This window comes from Chiloscyllium plagiosum, chromosome 19 (genome assembly GCF_004010195.1).
Source record: "Chiloscyllium plagiosum isolate BGI_BamShark_2017 chromosome 19, ASM401019v2, whole genome shotgun sequence".
Lineage (NCBI taxonomy): Eukaryota > Metazoa > Chordata > Chondrichthyes > Orectolobiformes > Hemiscylliidae > Chiloscyllium > Chiloscyllium plagiosum.
In genome coordinates, this window is record NC_057728.1 from 42,565,168 (window position 1) to 42,577,812 (window position 12,645).

General features: G+C 38.3%; 1 protein-coding gene across 2 annotated transcripts in view; it reads left to right on the forward strand.

Moving 5' to 3' along the window:
• The window catches only part of otogl (otogelin-like), a 216,746-nt gene that overhangs the window by 107,372 nt on the left and 96,729 nt on the right, over window positions 1–12,645 (forward strand). For both annotated transcript variants that reach the window (XM_043709667.1, XM_043709668.1), the window contains exons 29-32: window positions 3,836–3,952; window positions 8,491–8,647; window positions 9,932–9,958; window positions 11,701–11,868. In XM_043709667.1, coding sequence (XP_043565602.1) covers window positions 3,836–3,952; window positions 8,491–8,647; window positions 9,932–9,958; window positions 11,701–11,868 — 469 coding nt within the window. The remainder of the gene's footprint in view (window positions 1–3,835; window positions 3,953–8,490; window positions 8,648–9,931; window positions 9,959–11,700; window positions 11,869–12,645) is intronic.

Sequence of the window (12,645 nt, forward strand, 5' to 3'; positions counted from 1 at the left end):
CTGCTTGTTGGATTTGTTGCTGAGAAATTGGCAGACTGTGTTTATTAGGTACCTGTTCTTTTTGAACACACTATATAGGTGATTTTCCTCTGCTCTGTGCTGCAGTGTGTGGTGGCTAGTTGAAATAATGTTCTAAATGTCTTAAATACAACCCCCCTTAACACACCACTAGCCAAAAGAATAGCAGAGCAAAATGGCCACAGAATGCTTAGAGAAATGATTAATGATGCTCATAACAGACTTTGTAAATACAACCAGGAAATTTTACACCAAAAAATGTGACTCACTAATGCAACAGACCATGAATGGACCGACATAGAATTACAAGCCATGGACATTAGACAGTGCCAAACACACAAATGAAAAAAACTAGACCTGCAGAAAAAGCTAGAGAAACTTACACAAAATAACAACATGGACAACACAGAAACATGGATAAAAACTGATCTGACCAACCCTTAACAGACACTGAAATAACCATATTAGTAAGAGGATTAAATTGCAACTTCCAGGATACAGACAAGAACGATTTCTTAGCAGTGTTAGAAACAGCACTGAAAGATAACCAACTCACAGAAGAAACCCAGCAAACTATCAGATTGGCAGTCACATTGACATTAAGCAGGAAAAAGGAAGGAAACACACTCAGTACACAAGAAAGAAAAGTGCTAGAAAGACTAAAAAAAAGATAAAACATTGTTATCCTACCTACAGACAAAGGGCACTTGACAGTCATTTTAAATCAAAGAGACTACATTAAGAAAGCAAATGCACTACTTGCAGATACCAACACTTACGAACATGTGGCGATAGACCCAACCCCACAACTAGAGAATCGAATCACAGCCCTATTCAAAAAACATCAGAAATCTGGAGACATATATAAGACCGACTTCCAAAAAATGAAACCAGTCGGATCCAACATGCCACGCTTCTACGGAATACCCAAAATTCACAAACCAGGAGCTCCCCCTCAGAACCATAGTCTTGCTACCTGGAACGCCAACTTACACCAAATATCACCAACTTCATGAGCAAGGACATTATCATCAAGCTAGTGGACCTATGCATTACCACCGTCAACAACAAAACCGACAGACAAACCAATGGAACACCCATGGGATCTCCGATATCAGGGTTCTTAGCAGAGGCAGTAATGCAGAGACTTGAACAAACAGCTCCGCCAACCATCCAAGCCAAACTTTGGGTCAACCACGTGGATGAAACCTTCGTCATCACTAAACGAAACAAATTAAAGGAAACCTTCATGACCATCAATAATACTCTTACTGGCATAAAATTCACTAAAGAGGAGGAAAACAACAACAAATTGCCATTCCTAGATGTCGCAGTAGAGCGAACAGCCAATGGGGAACTTCAAACTAGCGTTGACAGGAAAACAACACATACTGACCAAATACTGACTACAGAAGCAATCATCCCAATACCCACAAACAAAGCTGCATTAGAACATTATTTCAATGAGGCACCACACACTGTAGCCCAGAGGAACTACGCAGAACAGAGGAAAATCACCTATACAGTGTATTCAAATGGAACGAGTACCCGATGAACACTGTTCGCCAATTTCTCAGCAACAAACCCAAACAAGCAGACAAAACACATTCAGAAACCCTAGCCACTCTCCCCGACATCAAAGACACCTTAGAAATGACTGCCAGACTACTCAGGCCCCTTGGCATCATGATAGCCTACAATCCCACCAACACATTAAAACAGCAGCTAATGAACTTGTAAAACCCAATACAGACAACAAACAAAATGTATATCATTTACAAATAACTTGCAAGAACTGTAACAAGCGCCAGGATACATGAACATCAACTAGCCACAAAAAGACATGACCCACTCTTAATAGTACCTTTATATATAGATGAGGAAGGACACCACTTTGACTGGACAACCCATCCATCCTCAGACAAGCCAAACAGAGACATGCACAAGAATTTCTAGAAGCATGGCATTCAAGCCATAACTCTATCAACAAACACATTGGCTCAGATTTCATTTACCACCCTTTGAGAAAAATAACATGAAATGACATCACCGCAGGACATTGCATCACCACAGGAAATGACATCACTGACCCAAGGAAACCTAAACACATAAATAGGAAGCGGGCCATGCCTACCAGTGCTTCATCAGGATGCTCACTGATGACATTATCTAGTATGATGACGAAATGTCTAGAAATGAACCTTCCAGCTCGGTGAGCAAACCTACACCCATTACCTACTATACCTAAAGTAGGTTTCCAGACTGTCTTTACTCTCTATCCTCTTACCTAATTTTGAAACTGTATTGATTTCCTCCAACTCCTCCAACCATTTAGTAGTTTAATGTCTTTGTGACCACCCTATTTAGTCTTTCAGCAATAATCTTTGTTGTGATCTAAGTAAAGTACATCCACTGATTCCCTTTGTCCAGTAGATAATATTTTTTCAAAGAACACCAATACACTGAATTGACATCATTTCCCTTTCACAAAATCATGTTTATTGCCTGATTATCCTGAACTTACTTCAGTGCCCTACCAAAACATCTTCAATAAAGCTTCTAACATTTCTCACCCATCCTTTATTACCTCTGGAGAAGGTAATAAAGGATGGGTGATAAAGCTGCCTTCTTGAACCACTGCAATCCTTGGGGTGTAGGGATACGGACAGTGCTGTTAGGAAGGGGGTTCCAGTAATTTGACCCAGCGACAGTGATGGAATGGTGATGTACTTCCAGCACCCCAACCTGAAGTATTGTTCTTTGCACCAAACCTGCTTTGTTTAATGGTCAGTCACAGAGTCATTCAGCATGGAAACAAACCCTTCAGTCCACCGAGTCCACGTCTATCATCTTCCTAAACTAAAGTAGTCCCACTTCCCTGGTTTCAGTTCACATCCCTCCAAAGCTTTCTTATTCATGGACCTATCCAAATGTCTGTTAAATGATGTAACTGAATCTGCATCCATCATTTCCTCTGGCAGTTCATTCCACACGTGAACCACTCTCTGTGTAAAAAAGGAAATGCAAGTGAAATATTTCAATTGCTTTTAACCTGGCTCTAAACTTAAATCAAGCAGATGGATTTCCCAGGGTTCAGGAAACTGATCAGAGAAATTAAGATGGGCTTTAACTGCAGTACAAATAGATAAGTAAGTCTTTAAATGTTCCAGTTGAATAAAAACTCACTTATTCCAGATGGTTTCCCAGTTCCATCCAACTCGTGTTTGACAGTGATTGCTTGTGAAAATCCTGCCTTTTTCAACCTTTGAGGATTTTAAATTGACAAATTCAAGATGGCAGATGCCTTGGATTTTTTTTTGACAGCACATCAGAAAAGAAAGGACACCATCTGTGGCAGCAAAGAACTGCAGTGGTGGGATGAGCACATGTGCAGGAGAGAGATTTGCAGGAGTAAATGTATAACTACATTATAAGTTACTTCTAATCTAAATCAGGTCAATATAAAAAAGGCAAAACACTGTGACAATGTTTATCTAAACTCTAATGCAATTTTCTTCTTTTTCTGGCATCATATAATTGTGATTACAGTATCTAAGATTTCTTGCAACATGAGATTGCTCCCAAAGTTGCCACACACTCCACTCTCTGCCAGTGAGTATGGGGTGGTTTTGGACATACTTTAAATGTTCAATTGGAATAGCTGTCTGTTCAGATTAGCATCTGCTCAGATACCTCTCTGTTTTCCTTGAAAGCATACAATTATTATAATGTAATGGCTAGTTAACTTATAGCTATTTAAGATATTGGTAAATAATTAATCAATTAATAATTTTCTCTAATTTTCACTTTATTCAAGTGTGTGAGTAGAAATGGTATCACCAGGCCATGTGAAGCTGACTTAATCAGGCAGCCATTTGCAAAGAGAGAATGTGCTATTCTGTACAGAGACGTTTTTGCTCCTTGTCATAATGTGGTAGGTACATGATTTTCATTTTCTTCACATTCCACAATATTTTTGGCTCAGCTTCAGTGCTACCTTTGTACACGAGGGCTAATTTTTTTTTCACTTGCTGTGGTATTTGTGTGGAATTCATATTTTGGGACAACAAAAAGAGATTTTTAAAATATATAAATATTTCACTGCTGCACTTACCCTTTGTCTCATCAGCTGTTTCTTGATTTTGAAAGCCATGGAGTAAAACTCTACAGCCGACTTTGTGTTTTAACTACAGGTCGTTCTGCTATAATGAGTGATTTGTTAATGCGAATTCGCTATAACACAATTGACGAATTTGAGACACTGTTTCTATAGCAGAAACTTTTAAAGTGTGTATTGGTTATAATGCAGTTCCAGCCCCATTAGTTTAAATGGTGCTGTTATTATAGGATTTTCTTATAACACAGGATTGCACAAGGACGGAACTACTGTGTTAAAACAGAACCGATTGTACCAAGCTAGCTTATTAAAAAATAGTGGAACAAATTGAAAATAACACCACCATAAAATATGGTCATTGAATAACACCTCAAGTATGAACTGGGTATTGGTGTCTGCTACACTTGCCCCTGGCAGTACAAGGTTCTCTGAATCATTATTGACATCTGACCTCATCGGCTCAAAGAAAGTTGACAGGCAGTTCATCAAAAAGGGTGCAAGGAATCTAGCATTTCAGCAGAGTGTATGTTTAGAGTCGGTAAATCCCAACAGTTACCTCACTATACGACCAATGTTAAGTTTGTAGGAACCAAGCGTGATTGTTGTGTAAGGGCTATAACTGGGCTCTGTCATACTGTACCTTAACAGTGATTGCCTGCCAATCCTGAATGGTGAGCTTTTTAATTTCACTGGTTCATGCAACTGGCAAGGCTAGCATTTCCTTCACTATCATTAAGTTCTCTTGAGAAGTTGGTGGTGAGCAACATTTTATGTTGTAGATGCCCTCACAGTGCTTTTGGGGAAAGAGTTTCAGGATTTTAACCAAGGGACAGTGAAGAATTGTTAAAAATATTTCCAAATTAGGATATGTGACTTGGAAGGGAAGTTACTTTCCATTATCCTTGCTGACCTTGTTTCTTTCTAAGTGATAGAGGATGATGCTGTTGAAGGAAACGTGATGAGTTTGCCTAGTACATTGTAGAGATGGTATGTATTGTGACAACAGTTTCAGATAGAAACCTCAACATGAGTAGTGTGAAAGACCAAAATACGAAAGATGGAAGTTAAATAGGGTATACATACATGATGTGTGTTGCTGCCATAGTGAGGGGCACTATGAGGCAAGGCTATAGCCGTGAAATTGAACACTATTAAATTAATTAATGCTGCATTGGCACCATTAGGGAGCAGGTTTAAAATTACTAAAGGGCAATTTAAAAGATTGAGAAGTCAGAGTCTGACAGAAGAAGATAGAAAAATTTTAAGGCCATGAAAGAGACATAGAAATTAAACAGCAGATTCGGTGGGAAGATTTATGATGGCTGCATACATTTTTTTCAAAATTTGCAGAAAGCAATGTGCATAATGTAATTGGGTGTGAAAGGTATGAAAGTGTTCCTTTTGCCTGTGAAAAAAATTATTGGACACGCTGGAAAAGCAGTATTTGAGACATCACATTGTTTTCAAATTATATTATAAATCTCAAGGTGAACAAATAAATACCTTATTATATTCAATAGCACCTTCAGTTGATAATGTTATAAGTCACCAAAATATAAAACAAGGTACAAATACCTTTGAAGATGTTCAAGCAGCTTTTTATAGTTAATTTGTGAGCAAAGTTTTCAGAAGAGCAAGATTTATCAGAACATCTCAGCATCCAGAAGAATACATAGTTAATTTCATAATTACCAAATTAGAAGAAAAACCGTTGCCATGGAGCTTGAATTGAAAAGAAAAAGATTGTTGTTGGAAAAACCAATGAATCTTTGTCAGATTTATTATGGTCAAGGAAGACTTAGGTTTTGGTGAAAGCGATTTAAATTGTGTTAGAAGCTGGAATCAGGAAAACTCCCAGACAAATTCTGAGAGACAATGGACAACCTTATCACTGGAGTGCAACAGAACCTGTTGACTTCATAAGGTATAAATATTCTACAGTCATACCTGACAAGCTAACATGAAAAGTAGGCCAAACATTGGATACTAACAGCTTTGCAACAAAAAAATGTCTCCTGGGCACAAACAGTGACTGGCTACTACAAAAGAATGTTACATTTACAACTATAGGTTAATGCCAGAAGTAGAACCCATTTTCAAGCAATAGAAAGCCAAATGCTTACTTGCACAAAGACATCAATGTAAGGCAACCATTACTGTTAAAAAAAAACATAGCATTCCTAAGTGAAATTGCGAATTCAAGCAACTTGAGTTTGAGTGACTTTGTTAAAGTCAGTGGAAAGCTCATTTATTTTGAGCTTAAAACAGGCAGGCATCACTGTTTGTCAGATGAAATTCCATGACCGAAGGAACAGAAATGACATCCTGCAGAGGTGAAATTACATGGTCCAGATAGAATAACTCTCAAGGTTATAGATATGATACCCACAATACTACTCTCCAGAGTGCAGAGTTGACAATGTATACACATCTATGCTTGTCACACTTGAACATGCAAATGTCTTGACCCCAGCATTCTTGAGAGGCAGAAGAAGTTCCAAAGGAACAACTAGTCCAGGAACAAACTATTGTCAGCAAGTGAGTAAAGAGCAAACTAGTAGGTTTCATTTGGTTTTCTCAATTATTTGCAGAACCCAAAAAGATGAAATCATTCATTGCGATTATCCACAATGGCATAAAATTAGTGTTTGAGAGAGAGCAATGGCCAGCAAGCCAAAAGAGACTAAAGCAAATTAGTCAAGGAAAAAAAGGAGTGGCTGAGAGTGAGCTGCTATTCGCCAGTATTGGGTTGAATGAAGGCCAGAACAAAGGTGCAGTAAGTTTACCAAGAAAACATGCTTTGAGCATTAACATCATTTCAAAATCATAGGCCACTTACTTGTATATGCCTGAAGATTAGTTCATTTGCTTCTCTTTTGGAAAACATTTTGGAAAAAATACACCAGGAACACATGGACATTGCCAGATATACAATCAGGACTCAGTCGGTCGTTTGGTGGTGAGACATCTCAAAATAAATTAAAGGTCTTACAGCTCACTGTGAAATCTGCAATTATACAGGTCTGACAAATACTCCAATCACTGAAGTAGATTAAAAGACAAAAATCAGCATTTTAAGGAGTAGAAGCAAATACTGAGAACAAGAATGAATAGAACAACTTGCTTGACCCCAGAAAAGAACCTTTAACTGAAGGTATGCAGCCGGCACAACTATCTGGTGAATAATTTGATATTGCAGATTTGTTTCTGATTTGGATGATAAGCTGACACAAGTTCACAAACAACATTTCAACCCTTTGTCTTATTCATGCAAGTGGCAGAGATAATGTTATACAATCCTCTAGCACCATGACTTAGGATGTGAACATATGTGTTTCACCCTGAAGACATTCAGATAGGGTGAAGGAAGAAATCAACTGCAGTTAAATAGTTGGAATAAAGAGCTTACATACTTCAACACAGACATGTCAGCAGTTTGAGAATTAAGATTTACTTCAACAAAATTAAGTTAAGCTGTAAATGACTCCATGGAAGCCAAACCAATGTCCACAGATTCAGGATAAGAAGAAATAGCTTGATCTAAAAGTTCAGCATACTGCAAGGGATAAAGTACTTTTCCTATTGGAGCAGCTGTCTTCTATGATGGACATTCATGAGATTAAGCATCCCCCAGATGGTGTTATGGCGTAACTATTTTTGTTAACAGGGAAAAGCTCCTCTGTGAAGGTAATGGACTGAATGGCCTTCTCTTACTTTTTTCTGTTTTAATGGCCTTACGCTTCTGGTCAATGGTGCCCCCAAGGATGTTGAATATTTTGAACTCATCTGTAGTAGCACCACTGAATATCAAGGGCAAATGCTTAGATTTTCTCCCACCGTCGATGGTTATTGTTTGTCCCTTGGATTGTGAAATGAAAGTTACTTCAGGGTCTGCTTATACTATGCAGTTGAAACAAAATTATAATATATAGTAATCTGCAGAGTGATTTCTAGCTTGCTTAATGTACTGCTTATCATAATTATCTGTTAAACCGAACAAAGTAACATATATAATGTGTTGTCTCACCTGGCTTTGTAAAATATTTTGGCTATTAAATACCTCTAGATGGCAGTGCTGTGTCATTTAAAAGAAGTTCTGAGATTTAAAAAACATTATTTTTCTCCATGTAATAAATAGTGAAACCAATAAAGGTTTGTGGGTTTTAGCTGGGTTTAAAGCATTCAAAAAGGGGTCACATTTTGGGATTTTGGACAATGTTCAAGAATTGATACTCATCATCAAATTACATTTTGTACTGTGTTCACTCAGACTCTAGGACTGGTGCGAGATACAATTTGCCATTAATAACATCATTTTATTTGTGATAGCAATGAACATTTCTGGTTTTCTCCAGGTTGACGTTACCTGGTTTTATAAGAATTGTCTGACAGACACGTGTAACTGTAACCGTGGTGGAGACTGTGAATGTTTTTGCACCAGTGTTGCAGCATATGCACATACCTGCTGTCAAAAAGGAGTCTCGATTAATTGGAGATCACCCAGTATTTGCCGTGAGTATTATCAGGATGTACATTTTAGCTATGGTACCTGAGAAATATTACGTTGAAAAAATATGCTTCAAGATATTGAATTATAACAAAAAAAGGAGAAAGTGAGGACTGCAGATGCTGTCGATCAGAGCTGATAATGTGTTGCTGGAAAAGCGCAGCAGGTCAGGTAGCATCCAAGGAGCAGGAGAATCGACGTTTCGGGCATGAGCCCTTCTTCAGGAATGAGCCCCTCATTCCTGAAGAAGGGCTTATGCCCAAAACATCGATTCTCCTGCTCCTTGGATGCTGCCTGACCTGCTGTGCTTTTCCAGCAACACATTATCAGCTCAGTTATAACAAAAAAAGTCAATCATGAAAAAAATATATAATTTGAAATTAGAAGGCAGTACTGAATTTAAATCTATTAAATGGAATGCCTGCAAGGTATCATTTTAACCAGCTAACATCCATTTTTGGCTTTATTACTAGCGTTAGAATAATGTTAATCGCAATCATCTCAATAAGTAAGGTAACAATGACAAAAATGACAATAATAAGTTAATACTATTATACAAGTTAGCTTTGTGAGATAATAAAGTTTATCTTTTCTTTTATTGCTGCAGTTAGCTGACTGAAGATTTTTCTTGAAACGGAGGAATAAGAAGGGCAGAAATTGAACATAGGAATAGCAATCATGATTTTGGTTGAATACATACTGCAGAATAATGTATGACATTAAAGTTAGTTTTTTGGACAGCCATTTTTGCTTCCAATAAACTTCCACTGAATTGAATTCATAAAAGTTACATATCATAAAATTCAAAGTAAAATTAGATTGAAGATATAGAATCCCTACAGTGTGGATCAGGCCATTTGGCCCATCAGGTCCACAAGGACCCTCCAAAAAACACCTCACCAGACACACATCCCTACTTATCCCCACAATCAGGTAACTTCCATGGCCAATCTACCCAGCGCACACATCTCTGGACACTATGGGCAGCTTCCCATGGTCAATCGACCTAACATGCACATCTTTGGCTGTGGGATGAAACTGGAGGAAACCCGCATATGTATCAAAATTTAATTAAACTAAGCCAGAAATCTGAGTCTCTAAAGTAAATCATTGTAAGTAGATTCGAATAATATTTATCATTATTAGAATTCATAGATTAGGACATGTTGATCTTTAACTTATGCATACATACAAAAAGGGCAGAATGATTTAAAGAGATATAAACACTTAACTGCAACATGTATGCTTTGATTATTTTTTACTTACTCGACCTTTTTCATATGTTTCAGCTGTTGACTGTGAATATTACAATCGAGGTATGTACTGCATTTAAATAAAATAGGGAACCTTTTTTCTTTAAATTTCAGTGAAATATAAGAATTATTATAAATTTTTGCCAAGTGCATGTCCATGTAGTTTAAAAGTTATGTATATAGCCCACACGTTCAGTAGGTGTCACACTGTGTTCCTATGACATTTTTAGTCACCATCATTCAATTGTGCTTTTGTGTTTGGGTGATTTCTTAGGACAAACATACATGATGACTGCAGTATGTTTCTGTGTTCTGTGCTTTCTTCACTTGATGCCCTTCTTCGCAGTGCCCTTCAGACACTGCAGTTTTGGAATTTCCTTTGTGAATTCTGAATTGCCACTTTCCTGTTTACAATTGCCTACTTAAAACTCTTTACCTACCTTTCTCTGAGCTCGTCTAAAATGCTCGATTCTCGCTTTTGCTTGTCTTCAATATGTGGTGCTTTTTCCTGCTCAATGTAAAACATTAAAACTCTTACTCCTAATGAGGATCAATGTAGAAACGATAGGTAATATCTCCATTGCTGACTGGTATTTATTCAGCACAGACTGAAGATCAGGCTTTGCACTTTCCTGATTTATATGGCTGTTATTTATTTGAGTAAGTTTGCTTGGCAAACTTTGGAGCCCACATTTATATTTTAAGCTAATGGAAACATGCTCTGATTTTCCTCTTGGTCATCTAGGTGTGCTTTGCTTTATGACTAATGTTACCAACAAATGTTTATCTCATTGTGTCCATTTTGATCAGTAAAGTTCCTGTGAAACTATATTAAATGTTAATTCTCAATAACATCGTAATAATATTAACACAGCAATTCATAGAATCCGTACAATGTGAAAGTGAGCCATTTGGCACATCAAGTGCACACTGACCTTTCGAACAGCATCCCACCCCCTACTCTATCCCTCTAAAACTGCATTCCTTATGGCCAATCGGCCTAGCCTGCACATCCCTGGACACTATGGATAATTTAGCATGGCTAATCCACCTAACCTGCACAACTTTGGGCTGTGAGAGGAAACCCTCGCAGGCACAGGGGGAACAAGCAAACTCCACACAGACAGTTATCTGAGGGTGGATTCAAACCCTGAGTCAGTGGGGCAGCAGTGCTGACCACTGAGCCATGGTGTCACCCTTTGTCTTTCTTTAATCACGAAAGTGACTAAACTCTGTTTATATTTCACTGCAGAACTATGTGTATTGTGTCAATGTGAGATGACAGATATTTTCGTCCACTGCACACTATTTACTTCCCCCTGCTAATGACCCCAATCTATATTCCTGGTTCAGGGGTCATTGTGACACTGCTAGAAAGCACCCATCTGAAAAACATGGAAAGTTCTGCTGGTACTTTTTGACTGTATGGAAGAAAAGTTGTGTAAAATAGTGGTTAGGGAGGTCACTAATTGAAATTGTGTAAAGAGTTGGGTCTCATGTTGTTATGGAATATCATCAGCTTCTGCTGCCAAGCCACAGCAATAACAACACACAGGGCTGGCACATGGTATTATCAGGGAGGATGGTGGTCAGTAGCACTTTGGGCAGAGAAGATAAGTTATAGGCAAACAAGGAGGCAGTGCTGGCTCCATCACACAGTTCTTCAACCACCATGCTCCTTGTATGGGATGGGAAAGCAGAAGAAATTTCATCTTTTTATGCAATTCCTATATTATTTTCTCATATGTAGATGTCTCCACCAATATAGTGATGGAAAGTCACAAATCATTCTTTCATATTTTCAGATCTCGGAGAAGGACCGTTTATGTTCATTAACTATTTGTGCAATGACACTGTTATTGCAAACAACAAGATCACTGGGGACATTGTACCTTTGCAAATAAACAGTGCTGAACAGGATATTGTAATGAATTTCATGATTACACCTGGACTATACAAGGCAAAGCAGTCAAGTGAGTATCAAGTAGTTTAGTTGGGAAAATACAGTGGATGTTCGTAGTATTCTAAATCTTGCTGCAAATCTGTACATGTTTATATCTAACACATATATCCATAGCAACACTTAGCTAAATAGAGTCAGACTTGCTATTTTGTGGCTTTATGAAGATACATTTAGAAATCAGAGCAGAATTTTCCACTGGAATGTCATATCCAGTGGTGACCAATAGCCATAATTCACCCATGTGCTTCCTCATTAAGAGACTTCCTCCCTAGGTACTTGTTCTGCCTATAATATCTTTAAGATGTGTGGGAAAGTGACTTGCATAGGTCCTCTCAGCACCAAGTAAGCTTCATCATGCAGATTATCCCACTTCTTGAGACACCATGTTTGTTCTGGGCCTAGCATGGCATGCTCAATGCCATGAGACAGGCAACTAATTCATTGAATTAAGACTCTTGTGAGGGGCAGTGAAAAGAGGTTCACTAGGATTTTCCTGTTGGTTTCCATTTCCTGACCTGCTGTGGGGTGGGATGGGGCATGTGGAGAGAGGTGAAATAACTCCACAAAGGTCAGTATCCCATCACCAAGTCAGCCTTTATATATACGTCCTTGACACTGATCCAGCTCTCAGAGTTAGAGGACCTCTAACACTCCTGCTTATATCTGTCAGCCAGGGCTCCCTGATTGGAACAGATTAATAGCCCCAATCAGGGAACATATTCTATGAGATCCACCTGGCTGACCTCATTACTACAGGAGGCAATTGAAATTCCTGGATGTACCCATT